Raw genomic sequence first — 22,804 nt, 5'->3', positions numbered from 1 at the left:
ACCTGCAATTCACATCCCAAGCAAGTGAAGGTTGAGTCTATGCTGTTAATTTGAGCAGATATGTAAAGTAAGTGACTACTTGGGGAAAGGTAAATTGGAGACATCGGTCCTTTGTTCTCCAGAGAGAACAAAGGTTCTCTGATGTCAATACTGTCTTTCTAGAAGTAGTAACACTTCCAAAGTTTGTGCTGGGAAAAAATGTCAAGGTGATGCTGCTGATGTCGTTTGTGATGACAGTCAGTAATATATACCAAGGGTTTAGTTGGGTGTGCGAGTAAGAGAAAGGAAGGAAGAAACTGTTACCAGGTCTTAAGTAGTCAGTAGTCAAAGATAACTGTGCCAGTTTGTTGTGCTTTCCTCCTCTTGTGCACTGTTTTGATTTCCTGACTGAGCTGCCAGTCCATTCCTCAGTTATTTTTACTTTTTCAATTTAAAGTACTCATATGGCAGTGCAGCTTCCAAAACTGGGATTGAATTCTACTTAACACGTTTCTCTAATGAAGTAACAGCTCAAACAAAAACCATACAATAGTTCACTTAAATCAGACTGCATGCCATGTGAGTAGCTTACTGAGGGAATGGTCAAGTGCCAAGCAGTTTGTCAGGCTGATCAGGTAAACTGCTTGGAGTCTGTGTTCTTTGCCTTGTTATGCCGAAAGTTATGCATTAATAGGTTTGAATTATAAAATAAAGGTAATACAAAGGCTGGACCATACGTATTATTCAACCAAACAGTATTTTGAGTGGCTGAAATAAAAATCAGTTACTTGCTGGAGTAAAGACCAGGTGAAATCGACATGACCTTCATATGATGTTTATAAAAATGTCAAGTAAGTGTTACATTTTGGTGAGTCCTAAATAAGGAAGTAGGTCTTTGCTTGATAACTAAGGTAGATTTAGTAGGTAAGCCCATGGCTTCCAGATATATTGTGGTAAAATGGTATCTGTACAACCTGATTGGACCAATTTATTCTGACAGAACCCACAGTGCTGTTGATGGAGGATTGCTGACCCCTTGTGCTGGCTCTTCTGTTCATTTAGTTATGCCAGCAGCTGGGTTAAGCTTTGAAGTGAACTGTCCAAGCAAATCTGGCAGGAAAATGTTCTTTTTAGCAGGTGGTATGTTCAGTCCATACTACGGTTTGTTTTGAGTAGTTACACAGTCCTACTCAGTACAGAAATGAAAGAAGTGGACTTCTAAAAATATAAGAAAAAAGTAGTGCAAAATCGAGTCCTTTTTCTAGTAAGGTTGAATCAGGAGCCAAATAAAGTTTTATTCTCAGTTTTTGAATACTCAGTTTGCCATGTAAAGTAATGTTGGAGAGTAAGTCAATTTGACAACAGGTATTTTGGCACTGTTAAATAGGTTTGCTAAATGCCGTGACGTTATGTATCTCTTACTTAATTGATGGTGACTCTACTTGAGAAAGGACGTGTATTGCTGCAGGGGTGCTCCTAGATTGCCTTCTACAAAAATCACGTTGAACCTCTTTAACAACACTGTTATATTGGCAAGTGAGGGTATCTTACTGCAAAGGAGTATTTCTCAGTCACACTGCAGCCCTTGGCTGTGAGTACTACTCCATGTGAAATTCTGGAAACAGATTTTTTGTTTTGTTGCTGGAGTTGTTTCACTTTCAGTAACATGCTTTGTCCTCCCTTAGTAGCCAATAAAAAAAAAAGAAAAAAAAAAGGATTGCATTCAGTACTTCTTGTAATTAAAATGATGCATTTCATTATTTGTGTTTAATAAATGTGACTTTATAGAAAATAGTGCTGGTTAGCCACAGCCTCAGCAAGGAAATGGTAGCAGTATGTTACGTTGAACCTGAAGCATGGTGGTAGTGGTGTGCTTAAGAATTCAATACCCCAGATGCCAAACTTGGCTTTTGTTTGGTTCTTTCTCATGAGGTAAATGAGGATAAAGCATAGTTGGCAGAAATTGCAATTTTTGTCCTTATTGTTCTGAAAAAGTGTGGAAGAGATGGCTCCTGCTTGCGAGGAAGGGCATGTCTGTATGTTCTAAGAAAGATTTGTCCAGTTAAGGATGTGAAAATGTTTAGGAACAAATTCGCATTTTGCTTTTGAAGAAATTATTTTCTTCATATCAGTAGCAAACAGATGCCCTTTGGTCATCAAATAGGAATGACTGAGGAAATGGGCAGAGGAACAAACCCATGTGTCCAAAACGTGTGCTGACAAGGGTGGTGTGGGACGGTCTCGTTAATGGCCTTCTAAGCAGAAAGTCACAGCGAGGTGATCGTTCTATTTTTGTTAGCACTCAGTTGCAGAATTTGAACGTGCGTATTGTGTATGCTAGATAAACACAGCTAAACGTGACAGGTAAAGCCATGGATCAGAATAATCAGCGTAGACCTTTGCAAACTGTGGTCTTGGACTTTCCATGTCCCTGGTTCAGCGAAGTGCTTCATGTTTGCTGACCATTCATGGGTTCTTAACTCGAGCTCCATACCAGGTAAGCAGTGTTGCAACTGTATATAAGCGCAAATAAGTTCAGCCATTGCAGGGACCCATACTGGGGCTTCCCAAGATTTTGAACCCTGAAGAGTTCTGCTTTTAGTGGGGATTTATTTATTTATTTATTTCCTGCTCTGAAAGCTGTGTACCAACTCTTTTACTTTTCTCCATGTTTCTGTGAGTAATTGAGCTGGTTTATTTTTTTCAGTTTTGCAGTATAGTTATCATGTTGTAGTTCATCCAGGAACTCTGAAGCACTTCACTAGTTTCTTTGAGCTCACAGCAGATGACTTCTGTGGATGTAATGTAAAATCTTATTTAGGGAGGCCTAATTTCCTAGAAACATTATATTGCATTGTGTTATTTTGTATCTTTACCACAGATACTGTATTTTTTTTAAAAATACATACTACCTTTTGGTTTAAAAAGCTCACCTTTCCATGAGCTTTTCTCCTGTCTTTGTCTGCTTCTTAGGCAGCTCATCTCCATCAGAAACTTCTTAGGACTCAGTGCACGGAGCTGAAGCCACAAAGGAGCTTGGCTCCCTTAATCAGCAGCTATATGCCTGAATGGATTTGGGGTAACTACATTATAGATTCTTTGTGCGCAAATTAAGAAAATAATGGTTATAGATCACTTCAAGAAATTCCAACATTTTCATCTTTGTCTAGATTAATTTTGTTGGAGCCTCCGACATATTTTAAAATATGTCAGGTATCCCAGGCAGAGAACTGACAGTTCAAACCTTGCAGACCGCTGCCTAACGCTGTAGTGTTCCCAGCTGGTTCAGCGAGGCTGAGAAACCGCAGATTGCTTTTGTGTCATCTAATAACTAGGGAGAAAGTGTGGCTAAATGACAGCAGCTGTGGCCTTGGTGTACCAGATGTGGCTCAGCATCTCTTTTTGGAAGAGACGAGGGATTACAAAGAACCCAAAGTGATGGGTTAATCCCATTGCACCATAGTGGGCAAGGAGGTGGGGAGTGATTGTTGGGGCGGATCCCACCACTGAGTTTTTGAGAAAAGAAGAAAAATCCTTGTTTAGCTTCTCTGACCTGCCGTCAGGGCTGCGAAAGTTTACAGAGATGCTTTTTACTTCAGACTTTTCCTAACACGATTCAAGGAAAATGCTTGGAGTCAGTGTTCTTCATTTTATCCACTAAAATCAACAAATTTGCAGATGCAGTGGGAAGCAAAAGTTTGAGATTCTTGTTTAAATGAGACTTTCTTTTCAACCTTGTCTTTTGAGCTGCTGCTTCTACAGCATACCACTTCAGCTGGATGATGCCTGACAAAGTAGCTGACCTGCACAGAGGTTAGATTTAAGGACTGAATCCTTTATGGAGCTGTGAAAATTGCTGTCCTCAGTGTAGCTGTGGTATGGAAAACTTGTATTATGCACAGCTTTTGTCACTTAAATAATTTACTGAGGGATTGCTTTAGTCTTCTAAATTACTCATGTTTTAAGATACTGTTCTTCCTGCTTGTGCTGCTCTGTTTTCCTACCACCACCACTGAAAATGATAGATCTTTTTTTCTGGTATTTTCCTTCCTTCTTTGTAGAAACAACTTATTTAAAGAACATACTTTGTCATTTTCATCATCTATACTCAGACACATCTGACTGCATTTGTGGTTTTGTTTAGGTTTAGTTTTAGTGTCACATTTTTATATAATTGTATAATGATATATAATATTAAATATACATAATTATGTTTCCATGTATTTTCTGTTAAAAACTTTTCTGCTTAGCAAAAGTGATAGCCAAAGCATTTCTGTTTTATGTCCTAAGTTTGATATCAAGTTACGCAGGTTTCTGAGTAAAAAGTGGCACATTCTGTTTGGTTGTAGTGTGAGATACCTGCAGTGACTGAGGCATTCTGGGACGTACCTTTGTGGGTTTTTGTTTGTTTGCTTGTTTTTAGCAATATCTTCAAGCTCTCATTGTGTTTTTGTTTGTTTGTTTGTTTTTTTCACGCTGTCAGTAACTTTAAATGGTGCATATTCACATAATTGGTGGGATTGGTAGAATGAAGTGACTTTACTTCTGTTGCTGCTGATTGCTAATGTAGGAGGGAGTAGATGGATGTTTGAGGAAATGTTCAGAACACATACAGCTGTGGATGGTATTTAAAGCCAAACTTACGTTTTAAGACAAATACCTCAGGAACATTCAAAATACAGAGGGAGATTTTTTTTTTTTTGTAATATTCAATGCATGAAGAAAAGTTGTTCTGAGTTTTGCAAGCCTTTGAGAAAGTGTGGATTTTGAGAGTTGGATTGGTTTTAAGCTTGTTTGTGATCACTGTTTTCATGTCTATGCTGCAGTCTAGAAAATGGGTGAAGCTCATTAGTTTTAAAAATAAAAACAACTTGTTAAGCTGGCTGTTAGCAATGCATGAACCGTTTTTGTTTGGTTAGTAGAATCAAGGATGTACCAGATTCTGAAAGGTCCTAAACTTACTTGGGGTTATGTAGAAGTTTTCTTTTTATTCTGTGTGAAAAGATTCATCGTGTCTTAACAAGGAAGACCACAATACGAGTTACAACTAGATACCAAATGTGAATAAAACGTACTGCTAGGAGCAGTTTACTGCCTCCTAGAATTTGAAGGCAGAGTGAGTGGTACAATCTAGTTTTGAAAGGTCTTGCACAAGTATCCAAAAGCATGGTCTCTTAAGTCTTGTTACAGGAAGAGTTTCTGATGCCACAGAAGCGTGCAGAATCAGGTTTGTCATCTTCAATGGCTTCTATTACACTGCAAATCTCTTAGGCTGTGTCCTGCATTATGGCAAATATCTCTAGAACCGGGTTCAATGCAGCGCTGCAGACAAAATAATTATTCCTGTATTGTATAGCTCTAAGATATAAGACACTTGTGCTCATATGTGGGCAGGTAGCACTGCATGGGTGTGTATATGGCCGTGAATTGTTTCTCTGACCTACTAAGTTCTTTGTTGCTAATGTGACTTTTCCAAAGCTAATGAGTTTATTCATAGCTATTATGTAAATAAGGTTTATTTAAGTACCGTTCCAAACAATATGAATTTATTTCTTTGTTTCTTTAGGAGACATCACTCAGAAAGGCTATGAAAAGAAAAGAGCAAAGCTGTTAGCACGGTACATACCGCTAATTCAAGGTAAGAGACTCATAAGTTACACCTTTTACAATAAATCTGTGAAAATACAGAATGGAAAAGTTATCTTTAAGAATTAGTAACATTTGATTGACATAGCATCTAACTGGTAGTAAAGAAGGGCTACTTTTGTGGAAAAAAAAAAGAGGTCTGCAATGTTTTTTAACACTATATGAAATGTTAAATGGTAACATTTAACAAATTTCTGTTAGCTTGAGAGCAGCATCTAAGACATTAAGGTAACTTCAGTAATGAATAGTTACTCCTGAAAGCAAGTTGGCCAGTTTCATTAAATGAAAATACTTACTCATCATCACTCCTGTACTTTTGCTTCCTCTTTAACATCCCCCCAATTTCTTCAAAATACAGGCTGTATTATAAATTACTACATACTACAGCTATTTATTACCATACGTTATCTTCAATGGCCAAAAAGTGAAATGCCCATCCTGCCTTTCTGTCTGTCAATACTGTGACACTTGTGATTTAATCACAATTAGCTGTTGTGCTGTAATCGTGCTTTGGTCTTTGAGGGCCCAGAGAGTGGTGGCGATTGGTCACCAGTGGTGTTCTACAGGAGTCGGTATTGGGGCCCCCTCTTTAATATCTTTATTGATGATTTGCATGAGGGAATTGAGTGCACCCTCACTAAGTTTGCAGAGGACACCAAGCTGGGGGGAAGTGTTGACCTGCCGGAGCGTGGGAAGGCCCCCCAGAGAGGCCTGGACAGCATTGGTCGATGGGCAGAGGCCAGTGGGGTGAGGTTCAACATGGCTAAGTGCTGGGTCCTGCACTTAGGCCACAACAACCCCATGCAGTGCTACAGGCTTGGGGCAGAGTGGCTCAAAAGCTGTGCAGAGGAAAAGGACCTGGGGGTGCTGATTGATGCTCTCCTGAACACGAGCTGGCAGTGTGCCCAGGTGGCCAAGAAGGCCAACAGCATCCTGGCTTGTATCAGGAGTAGTGTAGCCAGCAGGACCAGGGAGGTGATCATCCCCTTGTATTCTGCTCTGGTGACGCCACACTTCAAGTACTGTTTTCAGTTTTGGGCCCCTTGCTACAAGAAGGACATGGAGGCCCTGGAGTATGTCCATAGAAGGGCTATGAAGCTGGTAAAGGAGCTGGAACACAAGTCCTCTTGGTAGTTGCCCTTGCCCTGCAGACTGAAAATGTATAAAACTTGTGCTTGACCTCCAACTTTGACTTTAGGTTTTCTTGAGAATAGGTCTGTTGGTTTAAAAACAAACAAACAAACAAAAAAACAGATGCTCTCTTAAGGAACATTAAGAGCCTCTTAGGAATTGGCGTTATAACTCAAAAAGCATTCCAAGCCAAAGCAGAAGAAATGAGATTAAAAAAACATACATATATATATATATATACATATATATATATATTTGATGGCATATATATCTATATATCTATATAAATATATAGATATTTGACAGCAATATATATTTTTATATATATATATATTTGACGGCAATATATATTTATATATATAAATTGCCGTCAAATCCTGGGATGTCAAAAAAGACCTTTATTGACTTGAAGGTAACTGCTACATTTTGAGACCATATTTTTGCAGTCAGTAGTGGATCTGCATTGAAACATCCAATAAAATATTTGTTCTGGATCAGCTACATGGTTGTAATCAGCCACAACGCATAACTGCGTTCCTGTTAGCTTTTTTAGTGCTGAGGGGGTAGCACATGTCTGATCTAATATATAATGTTCTTGATGTAAAGTTAACTTTTCAACTTTTTATGAATATGTTTGGATTAGCAGAACATATTGGATCATTTCTTCATTAACTGTGATGAAGCTGCTCTTTCTGAGATGCCAGCCTTCAAACTTCAACTTGAAGGTCTTGGAAGTTTGTTTACTTCAGTCATACAGTGAATTAACTAGAATAATGGATGGACTGACAAATCTGGAGTCTTTTGTAGTTAGAGAACTGACTTACTGTAAAAAGTACACGCATCTCTTGAAGGATATCTGTTTGTGTTATTGATAAGACACCTAGTGGAGAGAACTTTTACAATATGGATGTTTTCCATTGTGAACTAGTATGCTTCAAGTATCACCAAGGTGTCATGTCTCTTGGTAGGTATATAAACAAATCTGGTACAATGAAATGAGCCAACAAAGCCAATCATATCTCAGGCTGCATCAAAAGAAGCATGGCCAGCAAGTCAAGGCAGGCAATTCTCCCCCTATACTCCTCTTTTGTGAGACCTCCCCAGAGAACTGCACCCAGGTCTGGTGTTTCCAGTACAAGAGAGACATGGATCTATTAGAGTGAGTCCAGAGGAAAGCCATGAGGGTGGGTGACCAGAAGGCTGGAGCACCTCTCCTACAAAGAGAGGCTGAGAGAGTTGGGGTAGTTCAGCCTGGAAAAGAGAAGGCTCTGGGGAGAACTTACTGTGGCCTTCCAGTACCTAAAGGAAACCTACAGGAAAGATGGGAAGAGATGCTTTGCCAGGGTGTAGTGACAAGGGGTAGCAGTTTTTAAACTAAAGGAGAGTAGATTTAGAGTATAGTGAGTGGGAATATTGCTAGTGGGAGTATCGCTTGCTAGCGATATAATAAAAGGGAATTCTACCATCAAGGTTTCTTGAAAGAGAGAAGTATTCTACTAGCTGGTAAGTCTGGCAAAAGTGAAGCATGGAGATTGTATGATAAATCTGAAATATTTTTTTTTGCTCTTCTACTTGTCTAATTCTTCCCAAGTATTACTGATTCTAATAAAAGATAGTATTTTTCTGCACAAATTCTGATACGATTTGTGTTGCGGTTTTCCTCTGCTCCAGACTTAGCATTTATGTCTTTCTTCTGTTTTGGTCATTTACAATCCCAAAATCTTAAGTGTTACCCCTTTTTTCTCATTTAGGTATTCTTGTAAACAAATGAACTACTGTGGTGGTTTTACCTTGCTGGGTGGTTAAACTCCACCTCAACCGCTCTATCACTCGCCTTCCTCCTCAGAAGAGGGGGAGAAGAAAGTATACTGGAAAGAAAAAAAATAAAAGGGCTCGTGGATTGAGATAAGGATAATTTAATTAAAGGGAAAATGAACGGGGAAAAACAAGCAAAGGCTGTGCAGAAGCACAGAGGGGAAAAAAAACTCTATACTTCACATCAATGAGCAATGATTGGCCATGTCCTGGGAATCTGGGCCTCAATACGCATAGTGGTTGCGTGGGAGGACTGAAGTCTTCAGAACAAGAGCCCCCCCTTTCCTTCCCCTTTTCCCCCTTTTCTTGCAGTGTGACATCATATGGCATGGAATATCCCTTTGGTTGGTTTAGGTCAGCTGCTGGGCGGAGTGCAGGGAGGTGATACCAATGCTGTTCTAGCTACAAGTACAGAGCACAACACTTCAGGAGCAACTGCAGGGAAAATTAACTCCATCCCAGCCAGACCCCAGACTTTGACACTAAAGGCATAGTTAAAAGATGGGGGAGGATTTATTTACAGGGAGATTAGGGAGTTTATTCCTCAATATAAAACAGGTTATGTAAGTTGGATGGCTGCCCCAAAGAATCATATTGCAAAACTCCTTAAAATGTTTGCAGAAGGGTGGGGTAATGGCAAATAGGAATTAGTTGCATATTAGTTTAGCAGCTGAGAGGTTTGACAAAGGACTTTTCATAAGCAAGCCTCTAGATAGGAATACCAGCCAACTTTTCTAGCTTGTTTAGAGTTTTCCTAATTGCTTAAACCTAGTGTTAGTAACTGTATTGTGACTAATTCTTTGGTACTGGCTGAGCAGGGAAAGCAACCATAAAATCCTGATACTGTCAGAAATCTTGACAGGTGGTTCACAGTAGAAACACCTAACACAGTAGTTTCCTTTTTCAGTGGGATTCTTGCCCCCAGAGAGATATCCATCAATTCAAAAGTATCTGTCTGTCTGATAGGGCAGACACATTTATGGAAATGTTCCTCTTCATTAGGTTGCTGCCTTCTCACATGGAAAATTCCTTCCTCCATTAGGACTGCTAATAAGGAAGTAGGATTTCTGGATTTCTTTGTGATCCTGATCTTGTTGAACCTTTTTTTTTTTTTTTATGAACTGGATCTTAAGACTGTGGACCATTGGCCAACTGCAGTGTGCATGCTCACATGCTGGGCAGGTAGTCATTGCATCTGCTTTACTGGCAAGGCTGATATGTGCTGTCTTTTAGACCTTTTCTAAAAGCCTGGGGCTCAGGCTTCTCTGAAGAACCAGGTTCCTCATGTTAGCTAAAGAAGCAGGCCTTCTGTTCTGATTTGAAGAATTTATACTAAAGGAAAAAGTCTTCAGTGGGTATCTACAAGGTTAAAGGGCCTTGGTTTTGGCTAATGGTCATATGAAGTCTAGAAAATAAAGGACATACTACAAGAGTTTTGGCAACTTGATAAACGATGAGTGCACATTGTTAGCTGTGCTGAGTGGAAAGGCATGTTATACTGAGATTAAGACATAGCTAATGTAGGAAACTGGGTTTAAGACTGCAGTAATTGGAACTTTCTGAAAAAAAGGTCTCTGAAAAATGTTTCTGCTGGTAGCAAGGATATATGCTCTTTCTACGTAACTGTGATTTATTTATTTCTGCTTGCTGTTTTTTTCAGCCTAGTAATTCTATTGGAATGGGTCTAGATTCACAAACCTTACAACACTTTGTTCTCTAGCTCCTTGTTGAAGGAATGTGCAATTTGCTCTGGTGCTTTGGGGTCTGTGATAGCATACATAATTTCTTTATGGACAAAACAAAAAGTGCAGTTGTCTTTCTGGATGCTACTGAATTAAAAACTGCTATTTTGTATTTCAGGCATAACAGCTATGATCAAATTATGTCCAGATCTTAATAGGCTAATTTGATTTGATCTTAATATAATTAGTTAAAATGAAATATATGAAAACTAAATGTGATCAGGTGGTCTAGTTGAAGAAGCTGTTTATAGCTTGACTGTTAACAGTTTCTGAAAATAGCAAGACATTACTGATGGTTTGCCTTTTTAATTAAGTGATTTTAGTAATGCAGTGCTAAACTTCTGTGGTCAAATATCCTACTACGTTGTTCTGGGAGTTAAATGTGGAAATTAGGCTATTGGGTTGACTTCTTACTGTGGTAAATCAAATTTTCATAGATTTTTTTTTTTTAATCCTACCACCATTCTAGCTGTATCTGTCTAGGTACAGAAAATGTTTTCGAGTTCCCTGCCAGGGGAAGAAACAAAATGTTTGCAATTTCACTCTCTGAATATCAAAACAAAAACAAACAAACAAAAATAAAAACAAAAATGAAAAAAAAAAATCAGGAGTCAAGCCCAAGCAATTCATCTTTTTCCATGGTTCATTTGATAATAAGTTGATGGTTGCCACCTAAGTACCTGATGGCTAGGGCCGCCTACATAGCACAGAGCTTCATAATCATGTTTTTTAAGGATATGGTGTATTCTGTGTGGATGTTTCTTGTATAGCATATTTAGTTTGGGATTTAGCAGCAGTGCAAACTGTATGTCTTGGCCTAAGCCTTTTGACATAATCAGGAGCAAATGGTCAAATGCTGTAGAGTAGCATATTAATGGGGAAGGTGAGAGTATTTCCAGCACACTTGGCCCTGCCCTTGCTCCTTGTTTATGTTATCAAAGGGCTGAGAACCCTGTCAGGAAAGACCTTACCTATTCTTATAGGTGACCTGTCTCTTAACTGGGAAGCTCCTGAAACTCCTGCTCCTGTAGGGCTGGCAAAAGTAGAGAGGAAACTAAGAAGTGCTGCACTCATTGGCAAAAACCTCCCCTAGTGTGTTCAGGTCCTTGTGTGAGCACCAAGTGAAATTCTGTAGGTCTTGGATCCACATAGAAGTGGGGTGGAAACCAGGACAGGAGAGGAGGGGATGCACTGAAGAGTAGCAGCAACAGGCTGGTATGGGGGTGCCAGGGGCAGTAAGGAAAGGAGAATGCTGCAGGCTGGATAGCCAGCCATGGTCTCTGGGCAGAGCCGGGTGCAGAGGGGACAGCAGAGAGGAGACTGGAGCAGGACTGAGAGGTTGGCCTAGAGCCTGACCAGCTGTTTCCTACCCTAGTTTTATTTTCTGCCTTGTCATACACCTTTCCCTGTCTTTCAGTGCTTTGAACATGTTTGTCTTCTTTTGTTCCTTTCTAATTTACAGAGCCAGTTCAACAGCAGCAAAACAGCATAATAGCATACAAAGAACGTAAAGCTTCAGCCTCCTCTTCCCTTGTCCTCTCTGCAAAGCTCTTTAATGTGCTACATCATATAGTGGATAGTTGGAAACATGATATATAACTGTGTGACAATGCAGGGAAAACCAAGATGAGTGATTTGTTGCCATGCTATTTTAACTGCTTTGGCTTTACTTTTCAATTTACCTTTAAAACTTTGAGTTCAATCTTTCAAGAGTATTCTATCAATTTAGAACTGAAATTACTTTGGGGAGATGAATTTCAGTATCAGTGTTTCTACAAAGATAATTAGATTTGAGTGTTTAATAGCTGTTTCAAGTAAGAGTTTGCTGAGATGTTGAAAAGTCTTTATAAATGTTGAGTTTGATGTTAAGATGTCATGTCTTATGCAGATGAAATGAAAAACGTGATAGGGCAGCTGCTCTGCAGGTGGGTTGCCCAGGAAGGTTGGCCAGGAAAGTCCTCTAGAAATGAAGTCTGTGTTTTTGCTAGATATGAAGAATAAAGCTTTTTGAATCAGAAGTGGGCAACTTTTCAGGATCGACTAGTGAACAGGAGTTTTTATTTGGTAATATGTTCTTCACTCAAATGTTACTCTCTACAGAATGAAGCTAGAGTACCTTATGGCACTTAAAGTTTTGCTTTGCTTGAATTTTTTTCTTCCCAGCTTTCTTAGGATTGAGTAACATGTTTTCACATACTACATGGTCATATATTTCTTGCAGTAAAAGATATTGCTCGTTTTTCTTAAAGTGGAATCTACATGTCTATGAATCACAAATTTTATTACTTTCAAACCTGAGTCTTCTCTCTTCATTGCAGTATGCTGTGGTTAAATGTTGTTTGTTTTTTTTGTGTGTGTGTGCAGACATAACGTACTAGTTATGGGGCTAAGTATGAAAAACGTGTTTGTAGCTGTATTTGTTAACATACAGAATAGTTTACAAAACACTTATCTCTAGCATTAGTAAAATAGTAGTCTTACAAGATCAGCGTGCCTGCAGGAGTTCAAGAATGGTTTGGACAACTCTCTCAGACGTACGGTTTAATTTTTAGGTACTCCTGTGCGGAGCCAGGATTTGGACTCTGATCTTTGTGGGATCCAACTTGGGATATTCTATGCTTCTGTGAACATTAAGAATACAAGTTGTTCTTGTTCCATCAAAGCCATCTGTTAGTTGATATTTATGGCAGTCTGAGGTAGATGGTCCAGAGCAACTGGCTATACAGGGGGCTGTGCCTGAACAGAGGGTTTAGACAAAATGACCTCCGGAGGTCCCTTCAAATCCCCGTTATTTTATGGCTCTGTGAAGGCAAGTGTACTTTTTAGACAGTATTTCTTGAAATATTACTTCAACATTTGTTTTATTCTGAAATTAATATATTGAAGAATATGACTTTCCTACTGATAAGAACTTCAGAGAAAGAGCAGGAAAAAAAAGGGTATTCATGTTGCTATTCACTATTCTGTGCAAGTTCAGCTGACGTATTTCTACATTGTGCTGAGGTTCTGTTCAAACATTAAAAAAAAAAACAACACAGCACTTAACCCCAAAGAGCTCACAAACTCAAACTCTGTAACCTGAATGAGAGATACCTACTGATGCCTTGTTTTGAAATTTTTATCTCTGTGTATCTGATTACAGATGCGTTTAGCTAGGCATCTTCCTGAGCAATGCTAGCCAAGTGTCTTCGTTCGACTGTAAATTGTTCAGTGCTGTTACAGTAAAATAATTTTGGCTTGTATGAAATACAATTGCTACAAAGGTCATTGTTATCTTTGATTCTTCAGTGTTAGTAGATGGAAAGACAATTCTAATTCAAATATTAACTTTAATCTCTTCCTATAGAATTGAATTGTTCAGTTAATTGGGATAAGTGTATACCTAATGGCCTCATTAAGATGGCATTTTATTTTTGCTAGTTTTGGCTAAGTTAAAAACAGACAAACTACAGTGATAGTGGATCATGTTTCATTAACTTATATCTCTTAAAAGGTTTTGTTTGTGAAGATCTTCAATGTGAATAGAGGGAGTTGGCCTAATTATCCAGCTGCTTTTGCTGAAGGTTAAGGTTGTGATTTGTGCAGAACCAGAATAAATTAACAAATTCACCAAGCTTGTGAAACAGGATTTTTCTGGCATGTAGTTGTGGGAGCAAAAAAGGAGGAAAAAAAAAAAAAAGAGAGTTTTAAGCTGAAGAAAAACAGTCATGGTTTCCAACTGTGCCACTGGTTTTGAGCACCATCTTAATTTAAAGGGAACTTCTGAGATTTATTGGTCACTTCATCACAGTACAATTGTCCTAATGCTGATCCACAAAAATCTGTTTTGTAAGTATTGGAGGAGAGCTCTCATGTTTCGGAGTTGGTAAGCTTTTGTTCATTCTCTTGTGTTTATTTGGGGTCCCTTCACATTCCAGACAGCCACCCCCCACCCCAGTAGCATTTAGCATTGCTCAGGTAGCATATAGCTCAGGAGCATTACACATACAGCTTGTCAGGTGTTGATGGGTTGTTCCTGATAGTTCATTGTTCCATCTGAAGCCTCCTGTTTTTCTTAGTACGTTCAAAGACAAAAGCCTCATACCACGTGCAGTAGTGGCATTGTTTGCAGATAGCGCTGGGCTGTTATGCCAGTATTACAGAGTGAGAAAGGGGCTAGTTTGTGGTCTAATGGGTCCTGACTCCAAGGCTCTAGTTACTTGATAATGTGTATGCAACAAGTACAGCTACAGAAGTCTAAAACAGGGATTGATGGGATCTACGGTGTCTGGGAAGAGAGGCAAGTGGGGAATGTTGGGTACTGAACTATAGGACTGCTAAAAAGAAAGGGGTTTTGAATAAGACATTAGCCTCTTCCCCACTAACAATTAATAACCTACCTTTGAAGGAAAAAAATGGCACACAATCATTCTCCCCCTCTTTTGTTGCCTACTTCACTCAATGTCCCTTGATAAGATCACCCAAAACTAAGCACATTGTTGGGTAGGAACTTTATTAATGAATAATTGCTGGTTTTTGAATGTTTCATAAATGAGCAGTCTATTTTAGAGAGACTTCCAGTTTAACTGCTCCTCTTTGTTCTCCTCCTTTTCACCACCTTCATTATCATGTTATCTGTTGGCATCAGTTCTTTTCTTGGCTCAGGATTTTAGGTGGTGATTGGCCTCTATCTTTTTTATGAAATATGCAGTTGTTTGTAGAGCAACAAGCCTCACTGGACTGCTGACTTGTGGTTATGGAAAACTTTTGTTCAAATGAAATGTAAAATGCAGTTCTTACGTGTTTTAACCACTCTTTGAGTATTAGATGAATTGAATCAATTCCGTTTGTAGAATAAATTGGCTTTTCTTTTAGAAACAAAATTCTGCTAGAGTGTTTTAGGGAATATTAACCTTTTATATTGGGTAGTATTGGGTAGTAGCTGTGTCCTTACTTGGCTCCATGTTCAGCTGTTTTTCTTTGGAACACTTCAGCTTCTTTACTTGCCCATCTTATTTCCCCTGTTGTCAGAGTGGTTGTTGTTAGTCTGTCATGTAACTTCAGAAGTTCCACTTTTGGAGAGTGGGAAAACTCCATTAGGTTAATTTATTTGGGTTCAGTAGTAGGTTGTAAAAGACAAGCATTTCTCTGGAGCTGGATTAACTTCTAAAAACTTAGATTAGTGTGGTTTATTATATGTTACTTCCTTTTCCATTACTGAGACTCACACATTTTTATTCTTTTTCCCACTAGGAACTCCTGGATAATCCAGGGTTGACATTCTGAACATCTGGAGGTTTTGCCTGTTAGCTGGAGGTTGGGGTGGGGAAAGTGTTACAGGCTGCACTTACCTTGTGGTCTTATCAGGTACCTAAGAAAACTGTTGTATAGCAGCTGCTTCGGTCAGGAAGACAACAAAACACTTTTCCTGAGGATATTATATTTAAAATTACTTTTAAAGTTATAATGAATGTTACTTTTGATCAGCTGAAACAGAACTGGTATATACTGTTTGAAAATTTATACCTCATATGTAAAGACCAGGTCTTACTGAAAGATCTTGATAAAAATCTCTTAAAATTGCTAGATTTATTAATGATTGCTGATTTCTTTTTTTGTTACACATTTACGGGAAAGGAGAGGGAACAGAAACCCCCAAAGATAAAGAGGAATCTTTTCTTACTTTTTAAAGTAACACGTTTACTTCCAAAGAGTCACAGAATAGTCTAAGTTGGAAGAGACCTCCAAGATCACCGAGTCCAACCTCTGACCTAACACTAACAAGTCCTCCACTAAACCATATCCCTAAGCTCTACATCTAAACGTCTTTTAAAGACCTCCAGGGATGGTGACTCAACCACTTCCCTGGGCAGCCCATAGAGTCCTATTCTAGGCAGGTGTGGAGAAGACAACTAGAGAGCAGTTCGGTTCTTTTTATTTTGTGTATCTTCTATGGGGGTGAAAAGATCTGTGTTCTTGTACTGAGTAGCCAATCTAGATTAGAGGAGTTGTTTCTTAGACAGCTGAAGGTGACAGAATAGTTCTGCCCTTAGTATCTGTGAGGTGTTTATTAGAGAGTTGTAGAGTTCTTGTAAAATGTGATTCTGCTGGTATTATTCCGTTAAATGGGTATAGTTTAAGCAGACATGCACATTCTAGTTTTTGCTTAATTTAGCAGTGTTGTTTTTAAAATTGAAATGAATTTGACAGAACGGTTCAAGTTATATCTAAAAGGTAGAGCAGTGTAATTGTGTATTTTCAGTATCCCCAAGTCTGATGTATGATTGTAACCATATTTGTAGCATGTTGCTTGTTGTCTCAAGGTAAGTTGGGGGCGAAGAGGTTCCCTCTTCTCCCTGCCCTTTGCCTCCACCGCCTGAAAAGTTTTGAGATACAAAACACCTAATTGCAAATGATAGTAAACTGAAATGAGCAAAGGATTTTTTGTTTTTGTTGATTTTTTTTGTTTGTTTATTTTTTATGTTCTGGGTGAAATGGAAATCATAGAATCATAGAATGGCTTGGGTTGGAAGGGACCTCAAAGATCAAATAGTTCCAACCCCCCTGCTCTGGGCAGGTTTGCCAACCACTAGAGCAGGTTGCTCAGGGCCTCAACTAACCTGGTCTTGAACACCTCCAGGGACGGGTCATCCACAACCTCTCTGAGCAACCTGTTCCAGTGTTTGACCACCCTCTGAGAGCACATTTGGTTTTAGTTTAAAGAATTTAAAATGTAGATGAAAAATTAGATTTTTTTAAAGGTACAGACTTTGGGCTCAGTAGGATCTGTAAGTAGGTGTCAAGGCTAGTAGAAAATGTTAAACATGAGGAGCACATATTTTATGTGAGAATCTGAATTTATATTGAAGGAAAACTATATTTCAGGTGTGGATCCATCCCTGCAAGCAGAGAACAGAGTCCCAGGCACCTCGCAAGCTACTGCTGCTGTGTCTAAACAGCAGAAATCACGTTCTACTAACTCAAGGGATGAGCGCTTCCGATCTGGTGAGTAAAAGATAAGTAGCTAAAACACCAGGTGTCTGAACTAGAAGAAGATTACCAGTACAGTAGTATGTATGTCTGAAGAAGAAGATGGAAGGGAAGATCTAAGGAGTATTTTTCAAGTAGCTTTTTGTATTTCTACACACAAGTTTTTGTTCAAATCCAGAATGAAGGAAGTTCTAGAAGAGGAAGAAATTGTATCCATGCTTTGTGACTTTTTTATTATTGTGAATTTACACCATGCTTAACGCTTTTTCTTGTTTGTTGATTGGGTTTCTGGTCTCTAATACAGTTACTTAAATGTTTAGAAGACTATAGTATTAGGGCTGTGGGTTTAATTTTGCTTGGTTGGCTGGGATGTTTTTTAAGGAAGGTTATAGATTTTGAGTATTTGCTGTAGCTCACTTTCAAATATTTCCTGGTTTAAAACAAGTGCACAAAAAAGGGAAATGTCACAATGGATACTCTACATCAGTTTTAAATGGACACCACTGTGACAAACCTGTTTTGGAAAATTATGTGAAAATGCCAATGTCATCATCACATCCTGTATCCATTGTTACTTTTCAGGTGGTTACAATACAGCTTCCCTGTGAAATTCTGTGTCACAATAGTGAGAAAAGGCAGGTGTTTGGAAGCTTTTCTCTGCTAAATACCTTTGGACTTGTAACTGGAATTTTTCCTTTTGCTTGCAATGGAAATTATATGTCTTGGATTTGGATATGAGGAGTGCAAGTAATAACATGTACCATATTGGTACATGTGACCCAGTTGATCTTGGGTCACCTTGCGTTGCAATTGCTTCATCACGGTAGCTTACTGGATCATATTTACATTGCTGACATTTAAAACCTTGCTCCAGAAATTGAGTTGATATGTCTGTATGGGTTCTTTATGAATAATTGAAGGATGAATGGGATCCTTGAATATTCTGAGGAACATATATGGATTCCTTGGAAAGACGTATATAGTCAGCTGCACAAAGAAACTTCTGAATTTCAGTGAAGTTTACATAGTATTAAAATTGACAAAAGGAGAATTTGACTAATGTACAAATTAGTCGTTTAAATTTATTTTTGCATTTCAAATGTATCTTCAACAGTAGAATCTGTTGAATATATACTGGAAAAGTAGATTGAGTGGTTGAATTGCCATTATTTTCAAGTTACTTTGTGAAAAAAAGAGTTTCCAAGTAAATTACAATATGAGTCATGAATCTGGTAGAAAGTAATTCATCTAAGTAGCACTTATTTCTGTTAGTTTAACAACATCAAAATTTGCAATAAGAGCATAATTACAACAGGGAATACTTGGGAGCCTTCAGCCAGGAGATCTAACAGGGTCTAGAGTGATGTTTTCTACTTGGCTACTTTTCCTGTCTTAGAGCCTCAGATGTCTTACTTAATTTGCACCAAGGATACTTTAAAGCAAACAAACAAAAAGCAACTAAACAGCCCTGCCATATTACTGGTATTGTTTGGGGAAATTTAGCATTGGTCTCTTTAATCGTACAATGCAAGACATATAGTAGGTGGATATTAAACAAGTTCAGCTAGCGTATTTGCTTATGAATGTACCTTTTAAATATTAGTCTATCAGTACTTCATCTTTTCCTAGAGATAATATTTCTGTGGTCTTGTTGATTTAAATTTCTTTAAATCAACTTTCAGTGAATCTGTACAACTCTGCCTTGTTGGTCTACAGCCTAGCAAGTTTGCAAATGACACCAAGCTGAGCAGTGCAGTCAATAGAATAGAGGGAAGGGATGCCATCCAGAGGGACCTGGACAGGCTGTAGAAGTGGGCCCATGAGAACCTAATGAGGTTCAACAAAGCCAAGTGCAAGGTGTTGCACTTGGGCTGGGGCAATCCCAGGTATTTATCTAGACTGGGAGAAGAAGAACTTGAGAGCAGCCCTGTGGAGAAGGACTTGGGCGTCCTGCGGGACAAGAAGCTGGACATGAGCCAGCAGTGCGCGCTTGCAGCCCGGAAGGCCAACTGCGTCCTGGACTGCATTAAAAAAGGGGTGGCCAGCAAGGAGAGGGAGGTGATTGTTCCCCTTTACTCTGCTCTTGTGAGACCCCACCTGGAATACCGTGTGCAGGCCTGGAGCCCCCAGCACAAGAAGGATGTGGAGCTCTTGGGACGGGTCCAGAGGCGGGCCACTAAGATGATCAGAGGGCTGGAGCACCTCTCCTATGAAGTTGAGGGAACTGGGCTCGTTCAGCTTGGAGAAGAGAAGGCTCTACAGAGACTCAGTGCGGACTTGCAGTAGTTGAATGGAGCATATAAACAGGAGGGGAAACACCAGTTTACATGTGTTGATAGTGATAGGACAAGGGGGAATGGTTTTCAACTAAGACAGGAGGTTTAGGTTAGATATTAGGAGGAAGCTTTGCACTCCGAGGGTGGTGAGGCACTGGAACAGGTTGCCCAGGGAGATTGTGGATGCCCCATCCCTGGAGGTGTTCAAGACCAGGCTGGATGTGGCTCTGGTCAGCCTGCTCTAGTGGTTGGCAACCCTGCCCAGAGAAGGGGGGTTGAAACTGGATGATCTTTAAGGTCCCTTTCAACCCAAGCCATTCTATGATTCTATGTTAAATGTTGTGGAAGATATGGAGGATAAACAGCTTTAAGCAATAATTTTGGACGCTACTGCTTCTTCCATCAATTACATGCCGTATGTGTTCTTTAGAGAATCTTGTTTCTTTTTATTATTTTTTTTTTATTTTTTAATTTCCTTTTAGCCTTCTATTTATATCTTTTCCCCATTGCATCTTTCAGCTCTGCTATGTCCTCTGCAAGAGTAGCTGATGAGGTTGGAATGCAATTTTTTTATAGAACAGGATCTGGAGCAATTATAGTACTTTAGAGCCATCAACATAAATTATTTTAAATAAGCAAGCAAGACAATTATGCCTTTTTGTGCAATTAATCTGCCACTTACTAGCTGCAAGCAGATTTTTTTATAGTTTTCCAGAGTTGTCCTCTATTTAAGTTAACTAAGTTTTATCATCCACAGATTTTTGTCTTAAAGCAGTAAATATTACCCAAAAATTTGCAACAGTGAAAATATGGTCAAAAAATACTGTAGGCTAATAAATTACTTAAGTGTTCCGAGAACAGCAGTTAACATTACAGTGCTTTAACTAGATTTGCATTCTGTTAAATGACAACAGTGTGGTAGAAAAGGTGAGAAAAGCAGAGACTTTGCAGGCATTTGTGCAGGCTGATAAGGACTAAGTACCTTGTATTCCACAATTCAGAGGACACTTTAAGCCACTATATTGCTGTTGTTGCTGCTGGTAGTTCTACCATGAGGATGTGAGATTCCTAGTGAAGACTCCTGTTCCTCCTCTTGCTCTAGCCCCACTGTGGTCTGGTCTTATCTAAGAAGACATGTAAGTTAGCTGGTGAGCCCTTAGGGTGTCTGAAGATGCTTTCCCAGTAACTATACTTTCTCTTTCCACTCTCACCTTTTTCTAGTAACTGTTCTTCAGCCTCTAACAGCTGGGTCATTACTGCTAATGCCCTGTTGGATGTACTGCTGCAGTATATTCCAGCTGACAAACATCTGTTCAGTGCGCAAGTGTGACACCTGTATAGCAGTGTGGAAAATACTGTATTTTGTGTCATGTGACAGCTTCTTCATACAACAGTCCTCTCTTCTCTATCAGCCTTGCCAGTCATACTTGCTTTCTTATTGTGGGAAGCAACACTTCAGTAGTATATGCAAAATTCCAGTAGAAAATACAACAAACTAAAGAACTTCCAGTGGAAGTTTTTAATGAAAAGGAAAACCAGTTCCACCAAGAAGTGTAAGGAATGCAACGGTGAGTTCATGGCTACTTACAGAAGTGTCAAATTATCAATAAAAAAACAGTTATTAGTTTGCATGGTTTCCCAATGGGTCAGTTAGCTGGTATAACCTCTCTAGTCTATACACAGTACTACTTACAGTTCAAAAGTTAATCCCAGTGTACTCTGAATGTCATAGTATAATAAAGGTACATCCTGAAAATACTCTTTTTTCTTTTTTTGGCACGGGCATGCAGTCAGATGGGACACTAGTTTGCAGCAGCCATTGTTAGAGGCCTGATGCTTTAAACTATTCCAATTTTCGTTAAAATATATACTGATTACCTGTACTTTAGCTATCTCTTGCTTTGTTAGAGTTAATTGGAATTGATTGGTGTATTTGAAATAATCTAGGAAGAACCTCATGCTCAAGGACCAAAGAAGTTCCCAGGACTAGTACCAGAAATCAGTTCTTACGCTTTTTAACATGCCTTCTAGCTCTCTGTTTGTCTAAAGACAGATTTTCTGTCATATCATTACTGGTTATGTATTACCATAAAGCAAGGTTTAGGATTCATGCGTCATGAATGAAACAACATGCAGATTGTAGTTGTATCTAGAGGGTTGAACGTACTTGGAATTTACAGCTACTATACTGAACTTGATCTGTTGTTTCTAATAATTGTAAATAGAGTACATTACATACCCCTTAATTTAGGAGTACTTTTTAAAACTCTGGGATCCTTTTCACAACACAGTCCTTTAAATATGGATTATTGCAGGTGAGCATGACAAAGACTTGTATCTGGTAATGCTGCTAAGGAAGTGAGAAGGTGCAAGTTTTCCTCGGTACCTTTTGTACTGCTTAGAAACAAAATCAGCACAGACTTCAGTAACTTTGTTCTGTTGCTGTTCTGTAGTAGAAATGAAGAGCTATAGCTCAAAGAATATTTTGTTGTTGTTTTGTTTTGTTTTTAAACGGACCATAAAATACGGAGTTGTGGCTGACAACCTGTAGTTGGCATTAAGGTTAATTGCTCTAGGTACAGGACAGAGAAAGGATATTTCTTTTAATGTACGTTGTATAAGTGTATTTGTCAAAGGCCTCTGGGTTTCATACCTTGCATATGTCTATCAATCTCCTGTTACATATTTTCAGGCTTAGATGGCCTCTTAATACAAGAATGCATTTTTATCTATTTTTCAAAACTGAGCTTAGGGACATGGTTTATTCGTATAGTTGGCAGTGCTAGGGTAAGTTAGACTTGATCTTAGAGGTCTTTTCCAACTTAAATGATTCTATGATTCTTGTACAGCATCTTGCATGTGAAATGTGATCATGCTTTTATCCTACCACAATACTAGCTTTTTGGCCCTTCATCAGTACATGTTGGTGCATATACGTTTTATCTATTTTTCATGAGTTTAAATCTTATTTCATAAGTCAGTATATTTTTGGTCTGTCTTATTTCTCCTTGACATCTGTTCACTTCTCATATTTTTTTTTACCTAAGCTTTATGTGTTGAAGTGATGTCAAAAGCTATGTTAAAGAGAAAAATCTATTGAAGACAATTTAGAATTACTTGAATACATTATTTTTTATCTGCAGTATAGTCTTGATTGAACACTAATACCTTTTTACTAAACTCTTTGTTTACGGCTTAAAAATAACAAAATTTACAGTATATGCATTGGAATTTACCAAAAATTAA

At 38.7% G+C, this 22,804-nt stretch overlaps 1 protein-coding gene across 8 annotated transcripts in view; it reads left to right on the top strand.

The window, feature by feature from the left end:
- DIP2A (disco interacting protein 2 homolog A) overlaps positions 1–22,804 on the top strand; it is a 105,250-nt gene that overhangs the window by 20,604 nt on the left and 61,842 nt on the right. For 7 of the 8 annotated variants that reach the window (XR_004752208.1, XR_004752210.1, XR_004752209.1 and 4 more), the window contains exons 2-3: positions 5,546–5,617; positions 17,178–17,297. Coding sequence is in view for 5 of the 8 variants with exons in the window: in XM_035331086.1 (XP_035186977.1) it covers positions 5,546–5,617; positions 17,178–17,297 (192 nt within the window). In the remaining 3 variants the exon portion in view is untranslated. The remainder of the gene's footprint in view (positions 1–5,545; positions 5,618–17,177; positions 17,298–22,804) is intronic. The other variant, XM_035331085.1, reaches the window with a different exon arrangement.

The sequence above is a fragment of the Oxyura jamaicensis genome, chromosome 7, assembly GCF_011077185.1.
Source record: "Oxyura jamaicensis isolate SHBP4307 breed ruddy duck chromosome 7, BPBGC_Ojam_1.0, whole genome shotgun sequence".
Taxonomy (NCBI): domain Eukaryota; kingdom Metazoa; phylum Chordata; class Aves; order Anseriformes; family Anatidae; genus Oxyura; species Oxyura jamaicensis.
The sequence above is the reverse complement of the archived record's forward strand: the minus strand, read 5'-3'. Positions and strand labels throughout refer to the sequence as shown.